A 20,953-nucleotide genomic window follows, 5' to 3' on the forward strand; every position below is an offset into this window, starting at 1 on the left:
ATCAATCATATAAGTAATTGTATCAAATCAATAGACACGATCACTAATTCATAATATATAGTACTTTTTTGTTGTTTTTTTTTTTCATATTACCATATTATTCGATGTGAGACTTTAAATGAATACCCACTTGAAAACCAACCATAATCGACTTAATCTAAGGTGTGAGATAACCAAAGATGGTATCTTTTCATGTCCGTAATGCGACTTAGATTTCATAAGGACTTTTTCCACCTAGATAAACATCTTTCTTTGCCATAAGACATAATAATGACTAAAACTATAACCGTTAAAACAATTATAATAAAATATTATTATATTTATAAATTTATAAATAATAAATATATGCGATTCATATCTTAAAAATTAAGTTAAGTTATTAGATAATTATTTTTATAACATTTGTAAAGAAGTTTTATATGTGTGTATGATTTATTTGTTTCTTAGTATTATTTTTTGTTATTTCAATTAATATCTTTTAAATTTTTAAGAGAAACATTTATAAAAGATATTATATTATATTTTTTATTATCTTATTTAGGAGCAAATTAAGAAAATATGTTGAATGATTAATAAAAATTGAGTACGTTTTACATCTTTAAAAGTTGAAATTATAATGTTTTGGTATAGAAATGTAGTTTTAGTTTATTCTAAATCGATCCCGTCTCAATTGGTTCGTCATTCTCCCTTGTGTTATTGCGATGGCGGTTAACAAATCCTGAAAGATATGTAGAAAGTAATAGTGAAAAAGGTCCAAACATTTTATATGTTTAAGCTACACTGCACACGTGCATGTATACTTTTTCTTTGTTGGACAAATGTAATCATAGACATGAAGAACAAGACAACATAAATGGAATCACTGACGTTCACTCAACTCATCTGATCAGAGGAAGAAGAATGCTTCTGTTAGCATCATCATCATCTCCTTGTCTTTCTCTTTCTTCAGTCTCCCACCTTCATTATCATCTTCCTTCTTCATTCCCTTGCCGTTCTCTCCACCTTCGCTTTCCTCCTCAAGCAACCCCACTTCGCCTCCATACCCCACCACCCCTTTCTTGTTCCCTTAATTCTTCTTCCTCGGTGGAACAATCTGCTTCACTCTCTCAGGTATTTCTCCAGTCTTAAATTGGTGCATTTACAGCTCATTTCATGTTCATGGGCGCAACCCTTCTATTGGAATTTCTAACTACTGTTGAAATATGTTTGATGACGCAGATGCAGAATAGCTTGTTGTACTCCAGAGCTTATTGGGTCACTGAATCTCTCATTGCTTGGAACGTGGATGTTGCAAATGGGTTTTCTTGCCACCTGTTTGGCAGCAAGAATGCTTCTTTGACCATTGCGAATGGCCAAATTGAAGGTTTGGATTTCTGACAGTTCCTTGTTCAAACCTGTGGAAGGAAAAAATGCCGTTATCTCTTATATACAATTGATTGCAGTAGACATTGTGAATGCTAAATAACAGGTGAGGATTTGAGAGTTGAGCTTCAAAAGGATAGAGCTGGCCTTCCTTCAAATGTAATCTACCCTCTTTGTCCTGAAATACTTACTATATATCTAACTGATGAAGTGTGCTGCTGATTGCTTTATGGTTCCATTATTTTTGAATATCACATACTTATGAGTGCAAAATTTGCGTTGTTAGGTGTTGGAGAAATTTCCGCATATTCGAGGTTACAAAGCTTTCAAGCTTTCATCCACTTTGGATGTTAAATCTCTACTTAAATCTCAGTTAGCGGTTGCAATTTATGATTGTGAGTCCTCTTCTTTCTACCATATCACATAGATCCAGAAGAATAAATACTATCATGTGCTTATGCTCTGCGTAGCAATCTCTGATCTATCCTACTTTAGATTGTAAAGTAAAAGGAGAAGTGTGTTTGCTGATTTAGTGTCTACTAATAGTTATCCTTTCTTCATCTTGCACAGCTGATGATAAATGTAGCAATTGTACTGGTTTACAGTTACCTGGTGTCTTAGATGAGCTTTTCTCATATAATGGTCCTCTCGGTGCTCTTTACTCAGAGGAAGCTGTGTCACTTTACTTGTGGGCGCCTACTGCACAAGTACATCTTCTTTTATTGAAAAGGATATTGATTTTTTATGCGTTCTTGAATCGTATATGCATAGTAAGATTTCATATTTGCTTCAACATATATATTTGCTAAAAACAGGCAGTACGTGCTTACATCTATAAGGACCCATCAGGAGATGATCCCATAGAAATTGTTTGCCTTGAGGAAGAAAATGGTGTTTGGAGAACTAAAGGACCAAAAAGTTGGGAGCACTGTTACTATGTTTATGAAGTATGTGTTTATCATCATAGCACTTTGCGGGTTGAAAAATGCTATGCAAATGATCCATATGCTAGAGGGTATGCTCTGTTCATGCAGTTTGCCATCATCTATCTTTTCCACATTGTTTCTATACCAATTCTAATATACATGAGTAACAGTTTATAATACCCACTCTAAGTGATTAAATATAAATTTAATTATCCAAATGATTTTTATATCTAAACACCTTTAATCTGTATTTAAGCAGAGTTTCATCGGATGGGCGGCGGACTTTTCTACTTAATCTTGACTCTGATGAGTTGAAACCCGAGGGATGGGATCATCTAGCAAATGGAAAACCTACCATACATTGTTTCACTGATATAAGCTTATATGAAATGCATATAAGGGATTTCAGGTAACTATTTAGTCAAATCTTTAATTTTATTCGGGGACACATTTTGATGTCAAGGTTAGAAAACTTTTAAAGAAAAAAGATAATAACTTTAATATAATAAACCCTTTGTTTTGGGTATAAGGTTAAATAGAAATGATATGATAAGAGTTATTGCTTGGTTACATCTAAAAGAGTGGGAGTGTTTGGTCTCCTTTCTTTCAACATGCCTCTTATATAAGGAATGTCTTAGGCCATGTTGTAGGTACATTTACTTTGGAAAGAAAAGACATTTGTGTGCAAAAGCCTTAAGTGCTTGTGAAAACTAGAGAGTTTCTTTCTTTTTGAATTCTTAGCTTGAGTGTTGGGTCTCAAGTGCTGAATCGCCTTGCTTGTCTTAGGCAGTTTGTGTTGCGGAAGATTCTTTCTAATTCCTAGCTTCTTTTTAAGTCATAATCTTGGTCACCTCCCAAGAAAGGATAACCTCATCAAAAGTTATCTTTCTTTCTATGGGCTTCATTTAACCACCCTAACTTTGACCATTCGTAAACCAATCAAACACCACCCAAATTCACCAAAAACACCTCTACCCTACTCAATTCATTTCTGAGTATAAACCCCACACAAAACACTTACACTATCAAGATTCAAGAAAGATCTTGAACCCTCTTTCTGTTGTAGCTTCTGCAAACCCCTACACCAAAATCCAACCAAGAAACATCCAAGAATTCATCAAGAAACTTCTTAGAACCCAAACCAAAGCATGTGCAAGCAATCCCGTGGATTCTTCCTTTGGAGCTTGAACGGTCCTCCCCTTTGGAGTAACTGAAAGGTACTAGAAAAAATAACAAGAACAATACTGAAAATTCAATGTATTATAATTGAATTCAGGTCTGTTATAAAGTGATACAAGATAATGAAAAGAAAATGCTTGAAAATACAAAATGAAAAATATAATACTAAACAGATGATTGAGGTGAAGCTTTGAAATATGCCTAACTTGAGCTTTCAAATTAAAATTAAAATAATGTTTTATATTTTCTTGTGTATGAAAATAGGCTTTGCACAATGTCCTCTTTTAATGAGATGTAAGAATCTTTTTGAAATTTATAATTTTGCTCTCAGCATTTGCACGCTAACTAATCTAGTGAAGTCCAGCGTACTAAAATGGATACTTCTGAATTTTTTGTTTGGTTCCATAGAAAATGGAGAAAATAATCAAAGGATAAAGAGAAAGATAAACAGCAAAGAGACAAGCTCTGGTGCCATGAAACCCCCTTGTGTATCTTTTTCTTTCTTTTCTTTTCATCTGTTAGTTTTATTGATTTTAAGTTTTCTTGGTTTTTTCAGATAGCTGTAGCAGATAGTCTGTTGCTAGTTGTCACAAAATATTAGCCTATTCCCACAATCTTTAAAGTAGCTAATTATTGTGCGTAGTATTTAGTATCACTTGGAACTTGGAAGTGCTGTTTGCTTTGAGATTTCATGTGACATTTATTTTTCTCGTCATGATCACCTTTCCTTTCTGCTGCAGTGCCACTGACCTCTCTGTGCAACCTGCATTTCGTGGTGGTTATCTGGCCTTTACATTGCAGGTAATTCTATTTCAAACTCTTGCTATTGATGGAGTTCCATAAGAATAAGAATTTCTATATTTTATGAATACTAATTGAAATATTGAGCAGTATCTAAACCTTTATCTTCTGATATGGTTAAACAGTTGTTGTGATGGGAAATCAAATCCCTTAAAACTTATTGAAATCATTAAAAGAGAATATTGTAAGCATAAATGTGATGTCTTAAACTTACTTTAGCAGCATGCTTGCAAAGAGAGAACCTAATGATGTATTGAATTCATAAAATCCAGATCCAAAATTGGTCGGTTTAATTATCGGGACATTTGGATCATGTTTTGAGGGATGGGCTAGCCATGTAAAAATATATTCACTTGTTGATTTTTTTTTTCTTCTTTCTGTTTCTTAAATTATTTGTCTGCAATTATACTCTATATTAGCCTCCGATATTGCACCTTTAATTCTCTTCAATATTTCTTTTGTTCTGAAAAACAGTAACTTGAATACTGGGTCAACAATGACTCTAACTCTAACTGATATTTACTAGAACTGGGCATTCTGTCTATTAATTATTATCTGCTAAAAAGCAGAGTATGTTTGGGCCTTGTTAGCTCAACTATTAGTTACAAAAAAAAAAATGAAATGACTGAATGCTGATATTTCATGGAAGCCTACAGTTATTGGGTCACCTCCTGTGGGTCTTGCAACTTGTCAGAATACGTCTTCTATTTTAGACATATATTATAACTGTAGTTATACTTGTATTTTATTTTTCATCTTCTTTCTTTTTGAAATAGTTTATATCAACCGCTACAATTAATGTGTTTGGTTTTTCTATTTAGTAAATAAAAATCAAAGAGCTGACAGTATTACTGTCAAGGTTACTCTCCTTGCTCTCAATTAAGTTATTTCTCTGGCTCAAGTTCTATCAACTCTCCTATACTCTTTCTCAAACTCCATGTAAATACCATTATCAAAAGGATGGTGATTCAATATAGGTTATGTGACTAAGGAACTCCAATTGAAGAACATGATTGATTTGTGACTGAAATAATCAGTGCATTAGTAACTGCGGTGATGGAATTTGAAGTAACTGGGAACATACGTTTGAAGGATTCTGCAGGTGTACTTCATCTGAAAAGATTATCAAGTGCTGGTATCTCTCATGTCCATCTATTGCCCACATTTCAATTTGCTGGTGTTGATGATCAAAAGGAGAACTGGAGATTTGTAGGTAAAATTTGAATGGGTTAAATTTTGGTCATTCATCTTCACACAGTTTTCTTTTTCTTATAAATTTTGGTAGTAATATAATGAAAAATATTAAAATAAATCTCATGATATTTACTGTCAGAGATTAAGCTATGTTTTCCACCCTCTAGCTTTCCTTTGCCAGGTCCACTTCGTCTTAAAATTACTACCCTGTCATGCCACATGATTTTTTGTCCGTCTTCGCTAATGATACTCATATCCTTGTTGTTATGTGAAATGCTAGTCTTTCTTCTGCCTTGTATATTCTCCTTTAGTGACTGCATTTCTTATCTATTTTGTTTGAAGCTTATAAATAAGATATGTGGTAAAACATGAACTCATAATGTTCTGTAGAGAACAAATAAGATCTATTAGGCACAAGTGTTACCTTACCTATATATCTGCTATCTCCTCGGTTGGCTTCTTCCCATCTAGCGGACATCGGTCTGGACCCAGGAGGGGTTACCTGCAGAAGGGACTTCGAAGCTTAAGTCAGCTAAAGCTCTCAAAAAGTCAAATCAGGTGATTAAGGGAGTAATTAATGCGTATCTTTAATTCGTGGGGTCCATGCGTATTTATAGATTATTAATTATATTTGCGTATTCCATGGGCTGGGCCATGGGTGGGCCTAGGTCTTGGCCCAGACCCTTAGTATTGACTGTTGTGGGCTTTGATTTCGTTAAGTCTTTTGGAATGGTCTGATCCGGTCACTTCCCTAGTTGGATTATGTCGTCCTTGTTCGTGTACTGTCCTAAGTTGGCCGTTCCTTTAGCGACCTTTGTTATGGGTTTAGGCCAGTTAGGTCTATGTCGACCTGAGCCGTGTACCTTAGTTGTTTCCGGCATATATGTGGTGATTGTTTGTTGTTACTTATCTGGTTAAGTTGGCCAGGTACGGTATCCCCCAGCCTTTGCCGATATAATATGTTGGTGAAGGATGATATGTGCTAATGTGCTAGTCGTGACCGGCTAGGTGTGATACACCAGTCCCCCAGCCTTTAAATGTGATGAACAGTGTTAAGGCTAAAAGATATGAAGGAGTTTCGGGTAGGTGAAGGGGTTTATGGCAGGTGAAGGGGTTTGTGGCAAGTGAAGGGGTGTCAGAAGTCTGATTTAGAGAGGTTTGGCGCCGTTTCATTTTGATACTTTATGATGATTGAAATAAGTTGTGCTTTTTGGCGGGAAAGAGTTATGGCGTTTGAGATTCGTATCTATAAATGAAGATAATGTTGGCACTGCATCCACTTTGTGTCATTTGCAAAAAATTTGTTCGTGTGCGTTTTAGAACTGTCCGATATCTTCCTTTCCTCCTCCGTCATCTTTAAAACAATCAGGTATGTCTAGTAGTAGTGATAGGGTTTCGTTGTCAGGTTCGGGTAGTGAGCGGTCAGGTTCGTATCTCCACACCGCTTACTACCCGAACCTGACAACGAAACCCTATCACTACTACTAGGCATACCTGATTCTTTTAAAGATGACGGAGGAGGAAAGGAAGATATCAGACAGTTCTAAAATGCACACGAACAGATTTTTTGCAAATGAGACAAAGTGGATGTACTGCCAACATTATCTTCATTTATAGATACGAATCTCAAACGTCATAACTCTTTCCCGCCAAAAAGCACAACTTATTTCAATCATCATAAAGTATCAAAATGAACGGCGTCAAACCTCTCTAAATCATACTTCTGCCACAAACCCCTTCACCTGCCACAAATCCCTTCACCTGCCACAAACCCCTTCACCTGCCATAAACCCCTTCACCTACCCGAAACTCCTTCATATCTTTTAGCCTTAACACTGTTCATCACATTTAAAGGCTGGGGGATTGCTGTATTACACCTAGCCGGTCACGACTAGCACATTAGCACATATCATCCTTCACCAACATATTATATCGGCAAAGGCTAGGGGACTGGTGTACCGTACCTGGCCAACTTAACCAGATAAGTAACAACAAACAATCACCACATATATGCCGGAAACAACTAAGGTACACGGCTCAGGCCGACATAGACCTAACCGGCCTAAACCCATAACAAAGGTCGCTAAAGGAACGGCCAACCTAGGACAGTACACGAACAAGGACGACATAATCCAACTAGGGAAGTGACTGGATCAGACCATTCCAAAAGACTTAACGAAATCAAAGCCCACAACAGTCAATACTAAGGGTCTGGGCCAAGGCCCACCCATGGCCCAGCCCATGGAATAGGCAAACATAATTAATAATCTATAAATACGCATGGACCCCACGAATTAAAGGTACGTATTCATTACTCCCTTAATCACCTGATTTGACTTGTTGAGAGCTTAAGCTTTGGAGTCCCTTCTGCAGGTAACCCCTCCTGGGTCCAGACCGATGTCCGCTAGATGGGAAGAAGCCAACCGAGGAGATAGCGGATATATAGGTAAGGTAACACTTGTGCCTAATAGATGTTATTTGTTCTCTGCAGGAACACATAATTATATTGTTTTTGATTTATCTTATGTGTTTATCTAACACTAGCACTCTGATAGATACCTCAATACTGGAAAGTTTCCCACCTGATTCCGATCAGCAACAGGCTCTCATCACAGCTATCCAAAATTTTGATGGGTACAACTGGGGGTAGGGTCCTAATACCACATTGATTGACAATTGAAACATTTTGCATGTTAAGTTTGCTTATTTATATAATATGCATTTTGTTTGGTAATGTGCTCATTTATAGTTTGTCTTCTAAAGGTATAACCCTGTTCTTTGGGGGGTTCCTAAAGGCAGTTATGCAAGTAATCCAAATGGTCCATACCGTACAATTGAGTTCCGAAAGATGGTTAAGGTTTGAATTCATTGTTTTCTCACCGAATGTTACATTCATATATCCAACTTTCTATTCAGTTTTTTGTTATGATTTTCTATTTAATTTGTTAATATAGATCAGTAATACTATTGTCTATAGTCATTTAAATATATTTTTTTTGTTGTCTCTTGGAATTTCTATGCTTTGCAGGCTCTTAACCATATTGGCCTCCGGGTTGTATTGGATGTTGTCTACAATCATTTGCAAGGAAGTGGGCCTTCTGATGAACATTCTGTCCTTGATAAGGTCATGAATTATAATGAAGTTTTCTTTGATGACCTGTAATTGTTGAGATATGGATAGCTATTTGAGTATTTTTTCACTATTTTTGGTAAGCCAATCTACTTTTGTGGTGTGACACAAGGTATCTTATAGATTGTTCCAGGTTACTATTTGAGAAGGAATAGGGATGGATTCATTGAGAATAGTACTTGTATAAATAACACTGCTAGTGAGCACTTTATGGTTGAGCGTTTGATTCTTGACGATCTTGTACACTGGGCACTCAATTACAAGGTGATTGTTTATATCATTCACTGTTGTTCACTTACTACCCCATAGATTTTTATTCTTTTGAAACTTTTTCTGTTTATTGGATATACACTTTGAGTTCCAAGTAGTACTTCACTGTTCTGAAATATTGATTTTTGTGTAGAAACTACAGTTTTTTTATAGTAGGAAAATTTTGTTCTCATGGCTGCTTTAAGAGGGAGTTGGCAGTATGATTTGTTGACTTTAAGCAGCCGCCATTATTTGTAGTTTTATGGTTCGATTTATAGGTTACCCTGAACCTAAGGATTTTTCATCTCCTCCTCTTCCATACTTGTAGTTTTCTAACAAAAGGAAGAATGTTTGCTGAGTAGATTGCTTATAGTAGACCGTAAGATGCTTTTCCTTTTTTCAGATTGATGGGTTCAGATTTGACCTCATGGGCCATATAATGAAGAGAACGATGGTATGTATTGTAACAATTTGATATCTTACAATTTGACTGAATAGGAAAACATGTTATCAAATGAGTGCAAGTTATATTTAGAATAAATAAGCTAATGAATCTCTTTGTAATGTGGTTTCACTTTGTTGATCATGGAAAACCATAAAATTGCAAGGTACGTGTTGTAATTTAGATATAATTTCAGAAAATATGTTGCATAAGAGTTGAATACTAAATATAGGGATGACAAACAGAATAAAAAATAATGTCTAGCTATCATGATTTTGGATTATGTGTATCTGAATAAAAAGCTAATAAAAGATGAATCTGACGTCATATCACACATAAACAATTGAAGTATTGTTTTCATGATATGATACAGGTGAAAGCAAAAACTGCTCTCCATAGTTTAACAAAAGAAAAGGATGGAGTAGATGGTTCAAGTATCTACATGTACTTGTTCCCCAATGTTGGGTTTTATGAATTACATTTGTTCACGAATTTCTTTGTTATGTTCATTCCTCGGCTTTCATCATTTGTATGTTCACATGTATTTTAACAACCTTTTTTTAAAATTGTCTTCTTTTTAATTGAAAAAGATATGGCGAGGGATGGGACTTTGGTGAAGTTGCCAAAAATGGACGTGGGATTAACGCTTCTCAATTCAATCTCCCAGGAACACAAATTGGGAGGTAAGACTTGTCTATTCTTGGTGTTGCTTAGTAATCTTTCCAATTTTTTGTACAATGCTCGAAATACAACCTCTTAATTGCATTGCTTTTTCGAGCGTAAAGCAAGTTAATCTAAAATGCAATTATTCATTTAAATTCACATGATTAGTTGGCTTAAAATGCAATATACAGCTTTAATGATCGAATTCGCGATGCCATACTTGGTGGATCTCCATTTGGCAACCCTCTTCAACAGGGTTTTGTGACGGGACTACTCTTGCAGGTATTGTAATTCCTTCTTAAATCACTTCTTTCTTATTGAAAATGCATACCTTTGACCTTCAACCCTTAGATTTATAGGGTAATATCTGTCTTTCTTTATTTTTGTTTCTTTTCTAATTTTTCGGCGGCGTTGAGTAGGCTCATTGGGTAAAATTTAGGAGCAGTAATGTATTATTACAATATGGATACAAAATAACTTATCTTGCATTGTTTTTTGGTAGAATTAGGGACTTCCTTGATGACAGTTAATCATAGAAAATAACTGCCGTCAGTTATGTCTTAGGTTATTTGACGGTAGGGTGTGTAAGTGTAATTAGGGAGCAGGTGTTGTGCTTGTAGTTTGTGGACAGAGAGTACTCTCTATAGGAGATATTTCATGGGATAGAAGCACATTGCTGTGTTGCATGTGATTTCTGTGTTTACCATTATATTTGATCGGTCTACCTATTGGTGTTATATCATATTCCTATGAGTGTTGGAATTCATCCTGTATATGCAGCCTAATGGCCATGACCATGGAACAGAAGAAAATGCGAAATCCATGCTTGCTGCATCAATGGATCACATCCAGGTCTGCATCAGTGTCTTTATGGACTTTTGTCTTTATCTGGATTTCTTATTTTTAAGTTCAAAATGTTGGGACATACTATGTCGATTTAATTATGATAAATCTAATTAAATTTTACAAAACTTATAATATATAGTCAACATTAGTTGTGTTGGAGTCGGTGTTTTATATAATGTTATGAATATAGGTGAGGTTTCTTTCTCATTTTTGTAACTTCAAAAGAATTAGAACTTATCTATTATTTTACTTGCCAGTAAATTCAACTGGAAGATATTTCTTATCGTATGAACAAGTTGCATGGTCTCTTGGTGGAAACAAGACTCTTGAGCTTATATAATTTATAATTTACTCACTTTCTCTTTGTTAATGCAATACCGAAAATAGACACCCAGATAAGGCATTGTTGTTTAAAAGAGTGCCAATGTTCTATGCTTCTATTATATTCTGTTTTCATATTGAGATCATTTGAATATTATTATGTATTTACACACGCGTATATAGCTTATAAGTCTTTGATGTTCTTTTTGTGGTTTGCAGATTGGAATGGCTGCCAACTTGCGGGATTTTGTGCTAACCAATAGTAAAGGGGAAGAGGTATTCAGATTGATCAATTTTCTGTCTACTGAAGTTAAAATTGTACTTTTTGAATGTTGTTTGTGCAAATATCACTGTGGCTCTGTTTTCTTTTATTTGGAATTGGATATTGCACAAGGAATTGTGAGAAAATATTGAAATTTTCATTTAATTATTTCCTTGTTCTTTGGATGTATGATCTATGTTTTCTATTTTAGAAAAATAATGTCAAGATTGGAAAATTAGATGTATAAATCATTTAATATTTTTTATTCTGAGGTGAAAGAGTGATTTTTGTGAAATTAGTTTGATAGTTGTTAGATTTGTGGTTGGGGTGGTATTTGTAGTGATAGACAAGGCAAAGTGGCAGTAGTTGGTTGCCTAATGGTAATATCAGTGATGATGGAGGAAAGTATTGGTGGTTAGTGGGAAAGGTATCAGCTGGGTTAGCAACCAGAGGCCAGTTCTTGTAGTATCAGACTGAGGTGTTTGGAGTTGTTGGTCCCTTACATTGCATGTGGGTTGAAGAGTGCCACTAATTCTTGTTTCATGGGTTCTATTTGATACTAGCAAGGACTGATATAATTTTGATGTAAAAAAAGTAATATAGCACAAAATGAAATTAATTTTTGAATTTTAAAAAATTATAATCAAGCGTAGTTAAATATGTCTCTAGACATATCAAATGTGAAGACTCTTTTTGTTATATATGAGTGTTCAATGTTTCTCTGAATACTGAACATGTTAGTATAATTAAAAGATATTTTAACTGTTATGAGATAATTCTTTGCACAAGAAATATTGTCTAATAGCTTCATTTTGATGGTGTCAGGTAAAAGGGTCAGAAATATTAACATATGATGGGACACCTGTTGCATATGCCTCATGCCCCATAGAGACGGTAAGATTATTCTCTTGTATATCCCTCAACTGTTCTTCTATTAAATCTGAAACATGCCATGTATTTTGAGAAAAGTCGTGAAACTAAATTTAGTATTGAACATCACTATCAACCATGTGAAGGGAATGACAGACTTTTTCTTCTTAGATTATTTAATTGACATCTGTTTTGCAGATCAATTATGTTTCTGCTCATGACAATGAAACCCTATTTGACATTGTGAGCTTAAAGGTATCATAAATATTCTCAAAATTCTCTGTTGCTCTTGCATTTTTTTTTCATGGTCTCTGATACAAATCTGTTCCTTACTTTCAGACCCCAATGGACATCACTGTAACTGAGAGATGTAGGATAAACCATTTGGCAACCAGTATTATAGCATTATCACAGGTTAAAGAAATTAAATGGTTTTATTCACTAATAAAAATTCGAGATTTATTTATCTCTGTTGTTTTCTGTTGATGCATTTTACATTCTTATCTTGGTGTATTTATTAGGTGCACCAAAAAGGATAGGGTAGAGTTGAACATATATAAAGTCACCAAGGTTAGAGGAGAGATTTAGATTGGTGCTAACTTTGTATGACAAGAAGAGGTCACATAAATTAACTACATCAATCATTTTCACCACATGAGTTCATGTTGTCTCTGTAAACAAGTGCCTCTGTGATGTCATGGCAATTTTAACAAGAAACTGTCACGACATTTTGGTGATGTTTTTTGCCCTCCGTAACTGAAACTGAAATTTTATCTCCACAGAAGAAGACTTGTACACCTTGGTGTATTTATGCGTAATCTTTTTAAGAAATGTGAACTCAAACTTTCTTACATGTAGCAATATTTATACTTTTGGTTTTATTCAATGTTAAACTAGATATTTGAGCCGGTGAGTTTTGATAAGTTGGATCTTGCAGTTTCCTATATTTTATTAGACTAACTGATTGCTTAGGTTATGACATACAATTTCTTTTAGTGAGTCTATTCTGGTGCTAAAGAATTTGTGTTCTTAGGGTATACCATTTTTTCATTCTGGAGATGAGATACTCCGCTCAAAATCACTGGACCGAGATTCATACAATTCTGGTGACTGGTTCAACAGGTATTTTCTACATATAATAACCATTGCTTCTCTTAGACTTGGCCATGCGAAAATAAGGATATCATATCATCTACTTCATTATGATGCTCTAAAAGTTACATTCATTCTTAAATCAATCCAGTTATTTTCCATCATTTAATGAAACTTACAATACGATTCCTTTTTGTGCACTCTTGATGTCAGGCTTGACTTTACATACAATAGTAATAATTGGGGTGTTGGACTTCCTCCTCAAGAGAAAAATGAAAAGAGCTGGCCATTGTAAGAATCTGAATTCTTTATTATTACCATTTATAAAATATGCTACACTGGATCACCAACTTACCTAGCAGTGTATGTTATAATTGTAGGACCTTTGGGTTATTGAATTTGTGATGTACGGTAATCCTATTGTTAATTTTCAGAATCAAACCAAGACTAGCAAACCCATCCTTCAAGCCTCAGAAGATTGACATTCTTGCTGCCATGGAAAATTTCTTGAACCTGCTACGTATAAGGTACTCTTCACCACTATTCCGCTTGAAGACAGCAAATGCTATCCAGGTTAGCCATTTTAAATTTCTTCTTTTATGAAATTATTTCTTCTTTTAGTGCCTTGATATAAATCTCCTTGTCAGTGACTAATTATTTTAACTATATTTTTTCATTTGACCAAGACATCAATATTTCATTCAGTTTCTGTTTTCTGATTCATTTTTACATCACCTTTGTTGTTGAAACAAGGTTTCAAATTTCATGTTATTTTACCCCCTATTCAGTTTCCATCTTATGACAAGAGATAACTCATGCAAAAAAGCATGTTATGATGGTATACAAGTAAGCTTTTATCTGTGATATCTGCAGCAACGAGTAAGCTTTCACAATACAGGACCTTCATGGTTTTGTGGAGTCATAGTGATGAGCATTGAAGATGGTCACGATGGCTTTCCTGGGTTGTCTCAGCTGGATCCCATGTACGTTAAGAACTCTTTTGTAATGTTTTCATTTGAAGACTTTACATCCACTAGTTTTGTTGACAAATGGTGTTGGCAGATACTCCTTCATTGTGGTTGTCATCAACGCAAGTCCAAAAGAAGCATCATTTGTTAGCCCTGCCCTGCAATCCAGAAGCCTCCAGTTACATCCCATACAGGTACAAGTAAAATTTAAGAATTTAAATGATGAAAAGTTGAACATTAACCTACTATGTTTTGGAAAAATATTGGGTGAATTAGTCAACTTCAATGTTAGAAAACTTTTGCAGAGACTTTCAGTGTTTATGCAACTTTCAGTCTTTATGTTCATAATCTAGTTAGTTTGATTTTACCTTAACTTTGTTGCAGCTTAAGGTTGTAGGATTTACTAGTAATCATTGTTGTAACCGTTGTAACATAGTGATTTTTCTTCTGGACTCAACAATTAACAGAACACTAGAATTGAGAGACAAGAAAAGATCATGCTGCATATTGATTCATGCTTCTTTGATTTATTGAGGTAGGTTTATCCACTTATAATTTAAGCAATATTGGTGAACTCCTTTTTCTGCATTGTGTTACAGGTATCATCATCTGATGAAGTAGTTAAGAGCTCAAGATACGAGGCATCTTCTGGGTGTTTCGTTGTGCCTCAAAGGACAACCGCTGTGTTTGTGGAGCCAAGGAAAACATGAGTCACTTCTTCAGTCAAGAATGTAAAAGTTGCTTTGGGATGATTCTGTTGTGACTTTCACATACTGAAAACTTAGATTTAAGACATTAGCTTTACTTTTTCTTTTCCTCTTTCTTCAAATACGTACTTGGTATATATTTGTGTTCTTGTTTTTCTTTTATGTCTTCAATAGTAATAATTATTATTATTATTAAAATATGTTTATTTTTATTTTCAAGAACCTCCTAGAATTATTTTAGTCAATAGGAAATTGTTTTTTCTTCCTACGCTCTATTATTTATTATTAATTGCACTTAATGTATTCCGCAAAGCTCATTGTAGAAAAGAAAAGCTCGTTGTATATTCTGAATTTTTCAGAAACCTGAAAGATTTCTAGAACAAATAATTCGAAAGTTACTTTTATAAAAGATAAAATTATCACATTAATTATTATGGGGTGTAACAAGAAAGTATGGTGTCCTGGCCCTCATTAGGAGATAGGCCCAGCCCAACTGTCCAACACGTGGACAGAGATTTCTTTTTCATCCTCATGCATATGAAGATTAGGATATAATATATATATATATATATATATATATATATATATATATATATATATATGATTTTCATCAAACAGTTTTGTTTTACATAGTTCTGCATTTTTTCACTAGTTTCTAGAGGTTTGATCATGTTTAATTCATAATTCCATGATATTATACACCTTCATCATTCATTTCACATCATCCTAAAACCATTTGCACATAGATTTGAATATTCCAAGCACATTTTACACTTAGATCCCATCATAATTTTCTGCATATTTTCAACATATACGCCTTGACATTTTCTTCACGTGTGAGTTTTTTTACCTTAACTACTTCATTTTACCATCTAATGATTAATAAAAGTCACATTGATTATGAAAAGACAATTATGGCTCTTTGTTGGAGCTATTACCTTTGAGATATAAACCGCCATTGTTTTATTCTCATCGCGTTGCGGGATGTTTTGTAGGAATTGGGAAGTAGATCTTATCTTGTGGTTCATTTCACATCTTCAAACATCTTTAAGCCTAACACACTAAAGGTGTCTAAAGACCTTCTCTTTAGTTAGTTAGATGACACACAACTACCCAAGTCTCTCCATTCATCTTAGACCTAAGAGACCTATTGGTAACAACTCCAAAAGCAACTCTTTAATTCTAATTATTTCTCTAGTGTTATTAAATGAAGCTAATAAGAGAGAATAAGGAGAGGAAAAATATAGAATGAGAGAATAGGAAACAACTTTTCTGTGTGTCTTATTATGGGTAGGAAGAGAGAGTCATATTTATAGATACAACATGATAACCCAGAAAGGATATAAATCAAATAGTTAATACAAAATATTACATAAAGAGTAATGAATAGAATGAATATCAAATTAATCGACGATCATTAATTTATAACACTCCTCATTGAGTGTCCATTGATAAGAGAATGTGCATAATTTCTCTAATACACAATTTTTTTACAACTCAATCATAGAGATATAAAGATCTTTAATATAATTTTTATTGTTTGTCTCAATATGATATTTATTTAGACAAATATCCTTGAAACTTAATAAGTTTCTATTCAATTTCTTGGTAGAAGTATAATAGCTCTTCCGGAGCCTTCAAATATTATTGTGCCACTTTTGATGACAAAATGTGTCTTTGAAATTTTCTTTATAACCATGTCCATAATATTTGTGAGATCTCTATTAACAATATTGTTCTCGCAGGAACAAGTTAGATGATCAGATGCTTTATTTCTTTCTTTAATGGTATCACTATGACTCATCGCATATTTCAACATTTAATATCCAATATAATTATTCTTCTTTGTAATCACAAATTCAAATTTTGCAACATCGCGTGTTTAGAACTAGCCTGGATTGAGACACGCAGAACACTGTCGTCAAAAAGAAAAAGCTTCCACTAGTCCTCAGTTGGTTAGAGTATCGTGCTGATAACGTGTTATGAAATTATGAAAATGAAGCTAATAAGAGAGATGATAAGGAGATAATAAATAGAGAATGAGAATAAAGAACGTTTCTGTGTGTCTTATTATTAGTAGGAAGAGTCTTATTTATAGATACAACAGATACAACATGATGACCCAGGGAAGGATAGATATAAATCAAATAGTTAATACAAAATATTGCATATCATTAATTCATAACATATAGTACTTTTTTGTTGTTTTTTCTTCATATTACCATATTACTCGATGTGAGACTCTGAATGAATACCTACTTGAAAACCAACCGTAATCAACTTAGTCTAGGAGGTGAAATAAGTGAAGATGGTATCTTTTCATGTACGTAGCGTGACTTAGATTTCATAAGGACTTTTTCCACCTAGATAAACATATTTTTTTCGCTATAAAACACAATAATGACTAAAACTACAATCGTTAAAACAATTATAATAAAATATCATTATATATATTTATAAATTTATAAATAATAAATGTATGCGATTCATATCTTAAAAATTAAGTTAAGTTATTAGATAATTATTTTTATAACATTTGTAAGGAAGTTTTATCTGTGTGTATGATTTATTTGTTTCTTAGTATTATTTGTTGTTATTTCAATTAATATCTTTTAAATTTTTAACAGAAACATTTATAAAAGATATTATCTTATATTTTTTATTATCTTATTTAGGATCAAATTAAGAAAATATGTTGAATGATTAATAAAAATTAAGTACGTTATACATTTCTAAAAGTTGAAATTATAATGTTTTGGTATAGAAATGTAATTTTAGTTTATTCTAAATTGATCCCGTCTCAATTGGTTCGTCATTCTCCCTTGTCATTGCGATGGCAATTAACAAAGAAAGATATGTAGAAAGTAAAAGTGAAAAAGGTCTAAACATCGTATATGTTTAAGCTACATTGCACACGTGCATGTATACTTTTTCTTTGTTTGAGAAATATAATCATAGACATGAAGAACAAGACAACATAAATGGAATGCCTGAGGTCCACTCGGTGGAACAATCTGCTTCACTTTATCAGGTTTTTCTCCCGTCTTGCATTCACAGTCTCCCACCTTCATGTTCATTGGTGCAACCTTTTATTGGAATTTCTAACTGCTGTTGGAACATGTTTGATAATAAAATTTATATATATATATATATATATATATATATATATATATATATATATATATATATTTTATGGGTAAAATTTATAATAGATATTTTTAATGGATAATAGTTTATAATTGCTTTGAGTATTTAATTATACTTTAGTTTACATGTATGGGTATTTTATACGTATCATAGTATTAAATTATCCTCTATTAGTAAATTTTATTTAATGTTTTAAGAAATCAAGTCTTTAAAATAAAATTACCAGTAAAAATATTAATAATTAAATATTTTTTTTAAAATTGTTTAAAAGAAATTGTGTAATTTGAAAACTTTTTTATTTTTAAATTACATAATTTAAACGTTATTTCTTGATGAACTTTTTTTTTTTTAAATTACACAATTTAGAATTATTAGTTTTCTTTTGGAGTGTGCGACCATAAGCATTTTTTACTTCCAAATTTTATAATCTTGAAGCTTGTTTTTTTTTTACTTTTATATTGTGCGATTCGAAAAGTTAACTTTTGTATAAAAAAATTTTTGGATTGCTAAATTCATTTTTTCATAGAAAAAGCTTTTTGTATTGTTATTCAAAAGTGTCTTTTACATTTCTGAAAGTCATTTTTAAAAATAAAAAAAATGGAAATCCCATGATATGTTTACCTCTTTCAAGTGAAAAAAGCGTGAGAAGTAGAAAATGTACCATCAAAAGAAAAGGAGAAAGGACCAATTATAAAGAGATGACAGAAACAAAGGGTATTTTTTATTTTTACAAAGCCCACGAAAGTTTACGAGAAGCAATGGGGGTACAGGAAGAATATAGAACACGGACCCTTTTTGGGTTTTTTGGAAAATAAAGGTCAGCCCAATTATTCTATGTGTTTCAGGCGAGGGGGCTAAGCCTGCGTTCGGTGTTGTGTCCCGTTGGGTGCGAATCGTTCTTGTGCTCGCTGTGTCTAATCGGAGCCGTCTCTGTGTCTTATCAGAGGTAATATTCTTGCTGTTTCTGTTTAATTTCAACTGAAACAATGTCTTGATAAAACCCTAGGATCAGTTTCTCCTCTATATTGTTAACATGTTAGAAAATGAATAACTTTTGAAGGAATTATAGATGCATTTCATTTAAGAAAGTTTTTGTAATGCAAGCAAAACTCTTTCCTGACAAAGAATCAAACCATTTATTGAAAAAGTACCCGGATAAAGGAGACAAAGAAAGCAAGATTGTTGGACTTCTAACACTTCCATTTTTTCTTTTCAAAGACCCTGCCTTAGATCATATCACCAAACCTAGATATTTCATATGTAAACATTAGACCACTTTATTATTCATGCATTTGGTTATACAATTTTTTCAATGATACATCAGCTCCACTCTGTATAGTAATTTACACCCGCGCCTAGAGAATGCATACTATGATTTCGATAATTGTTACTTGTCCTTCATCTTTTGTTTGCAAAAGTTTAACCGTAAATGATAATCAATATATTTGTGTTTTAATGGGTATGAGAGGTATGCTTCCCTTTTTTATTTCATGTTTTATTCAATTGTAAAAACCTTTAGTTTTTTTATAGTGGACTTTTGTTAGTGGGTTCCAGAAATGTTGAGGTGGGTAGTTTAAGCATGGCTCCCTCGAATTCATTTTGGGTATAATTTATGTCCAGGGAATGATTGAAGTTTTATAAGAATATCTAGTGATTTTGTGGGAGGAAAATAGTTATTTAATATTTTGCTGGGTATAGTTTTTGTCTTATAATTACCTATTCCCAGAAATAAGTTTTAAAGTATACAAAATACCAGATATGGACAGAATATGTTTCCAAAAAAATATCATTCCAGGAATATCATTCTTAAATATCTTGTTCTGAATACGTAACATTCTTCTTCAAAACAAATGCAACAATTTTCGTTCCCTGACAATTTTAGGCAACTTATTTGCTTTGGAATTGATGGAGGCCAAATTTTTTCGGTTTCTGAAGATTGTGGGTGTTGGATACAAAGCCAGAGCTGAAGCTGCAGGACGTTTATTGTATCTGAAATTGGGGTATAGCCATGAGGTGGAATTAGCTGTCCCTCCTGCTGTTCGAGTTTTCTGCTTCAAAAACAATGTAATTTGCTGTACAGGAATTGACAAACAGAGAGTGCACCAGTTTGCAGCTACTGTTCGGACCTGTAAGCCACCAGAAGTTTACAAAGGCAAGGGCATAATGTATGTTGATGAAGTTATCAAGAAAAAACAAGGAAAGAAATCTAAATAGTCATATAATCTTTAGGTGATTTCGTGAAGTCTACACTGAGAGGTACATTGACTACACTCTGTCTGCACAAATCACTATGATTAACTCTATCCTTCAATCAATTTTAGTGTTGGAACCCTTGAACATAACATTATGGTAATCATTTATTTGCTTTGAAATATAACAATAATTTCTTGCTTCAGTATGATTGATATGTACCTTTAGAGTTTATCTTGCTTTGCTGAGATATTTTGTCTAAGAATATAATATTATTTTGAAAGGCTTTCCTTCTGAAGGTTGAAAAATGATTATAGGATGGCTTGTCTTAAATTTAACCTCACCTCTTTCCCATTTTCCTCTCCACAAAGTTTTACCAATGATTTATAACTAACTAACTTCAATTTTATTTTAGCTCTGTGCGCATTGTAACTGCTTATTTTGATGTTAACAACGTGGTTACATGCCTATATTTATGCTTCAGACTTTTAATGTAAAGAAGCTTGTTGTGCTGGACGACACTTGTTTAGTAATGTGTTTGGTTTTTTCATGTGTCTTTTTGAGTGATCCAGAAGTTACTAAAGAATCTCTCTCGTGGATGTGA

At 33.4% G+C, this 20,953-nt stretch overlaps 2 protein-coding genes across 3 annotated transcripts; both read left to right on the forward strand.

Moving 5' to 3' along the window:
• Positions 1 to 812: 812 nt before the first annotated feature.
• On the forward strand, positions 813 to 15,224 carry LDA (limit dextrinase). Of its 2 annotated transcripts, XM_028081278.2 has the most exons (28): positions 813 to 1,110; positions 1,219 to 1,363; positions 1,469 to 1,521; positions 1,649 to 1,757; positions 1,933 to 2,069; positions 2,178 to 2,377; positions 2,548 to 2,697; positions 4,208 to 4,268; positions 5,361 to 5,481; positions 8,018 to 8,108; positions 8,226 to 8,319; positions 8,491 to 8,586; positions 8,716 to 8,856; positions 9,245 to 9,295; positions 9,657 to 9,727; positions 9,874 to 9,966; positions 10,138 to 10,228; positions 10,727 to 10,798; positions 11,333 to 11,389; positions 12,201 to 12,269; positions 12,444 to 12,500; positions 12,585 to 12,659; positions 13,279 to 13,367; positions 13,551 to 13,628; positions 13,772 to 13,910; positions 14,211 to 14,320; positions 14,400 to 14,499; positions 14,905 to 15,224. In XM_028081278.2, exons 1-28 carry the CDS (start codon positions 901 to 903, stop codon positions 15,013 to 15,015), a joined length of 2,871 nt encoding a protein of 956 aa, XP_027937079.1. In that variant the 5' UTR covers positions 813 to 900; the 3' UTR covers positions 15,016 to 15,224. The 2 variants fall into 2 exon arrangements, with proteins under 2 accessions (XP_027937079.1, XP_085532278.1); XM_085676152.1 differs by lacking the exons at positions 813 to 1,110; positions 1,219 to 1,363; positions 1,469 to 1,521 and having other exon boundaries at positions 1,968 to 2,069.
• A 3,678-nt stretch (positions 15,225 to 18,902) lies between these two features.
• On the forward strand, positions 18,903 to 20,554 carry LOC146884863 (large ribosomal subunit protein uL6m-like). The gene is made up of 2 exons (XM_085675701.1): positions 18,903 to 19,105; positions 20,042 to 20,554. Exon 2 carries the CDS (start codon positions 20,065 to 20,067, stop codon positions 20,371 to 20,373), a length of 309 nt encoding a protein of 102 aa, XP_085531827.1. The 5' UTR covers positions 18,903 to 19,105; positions 20,042 to 20,064; the 3' UTR covers positions 20,374 to 20,554.
• The last annotated feature ends 399 nt before the right edge of the window (positions 20,555 to 20,953 follow it).

This window comes from Vigna unguiculata, chromosome 7 (genome assembly GCF_037176805.1).
Source record: "Vigna unguiculata cultivar grain cowpea cultivar isolate G323 ecotype 2 chromosome 7, ASM3717680v1, whole genome shotgun sequence".
NCBI lineage: Eukaryota > Viridiplantae > Streptophyta > Magnoliopsida > Fabales > Fabaceae > Vigna > Vigna unguiculata.

Bases quoted from the DNA above. Each gene is read 5' to 3' on its own strand.
- LDA (XM_028081278.2), top strand. From the start codon at position 901: ATGCTTCTGTTAGCATCATCATCATCTCCTTGTCTTTCTCTTTCTTCA. The intron at 2,070-2,177 runs GTACATCTTCTT...TGCTAAAAACAG, and splicing joins TGTGGGCGCCTACTGCACAA to GCAGTACGTGCTTACATCTA. The intron at 12,270-12,443 runs GTAAGATTATTC...TCTGTTTTGCAG, and splicing joins CCTCATGCCCCATAGAGACG to ATCAATTATGTTTCTGCTCA.
- LOC146884863 (XM_085675701.1), top strand. From the start codon at position 20,065: ATGGAGGCCAAATTTTTTCGGTTTCTGAAGATTGTGGGTGTTGGATAC.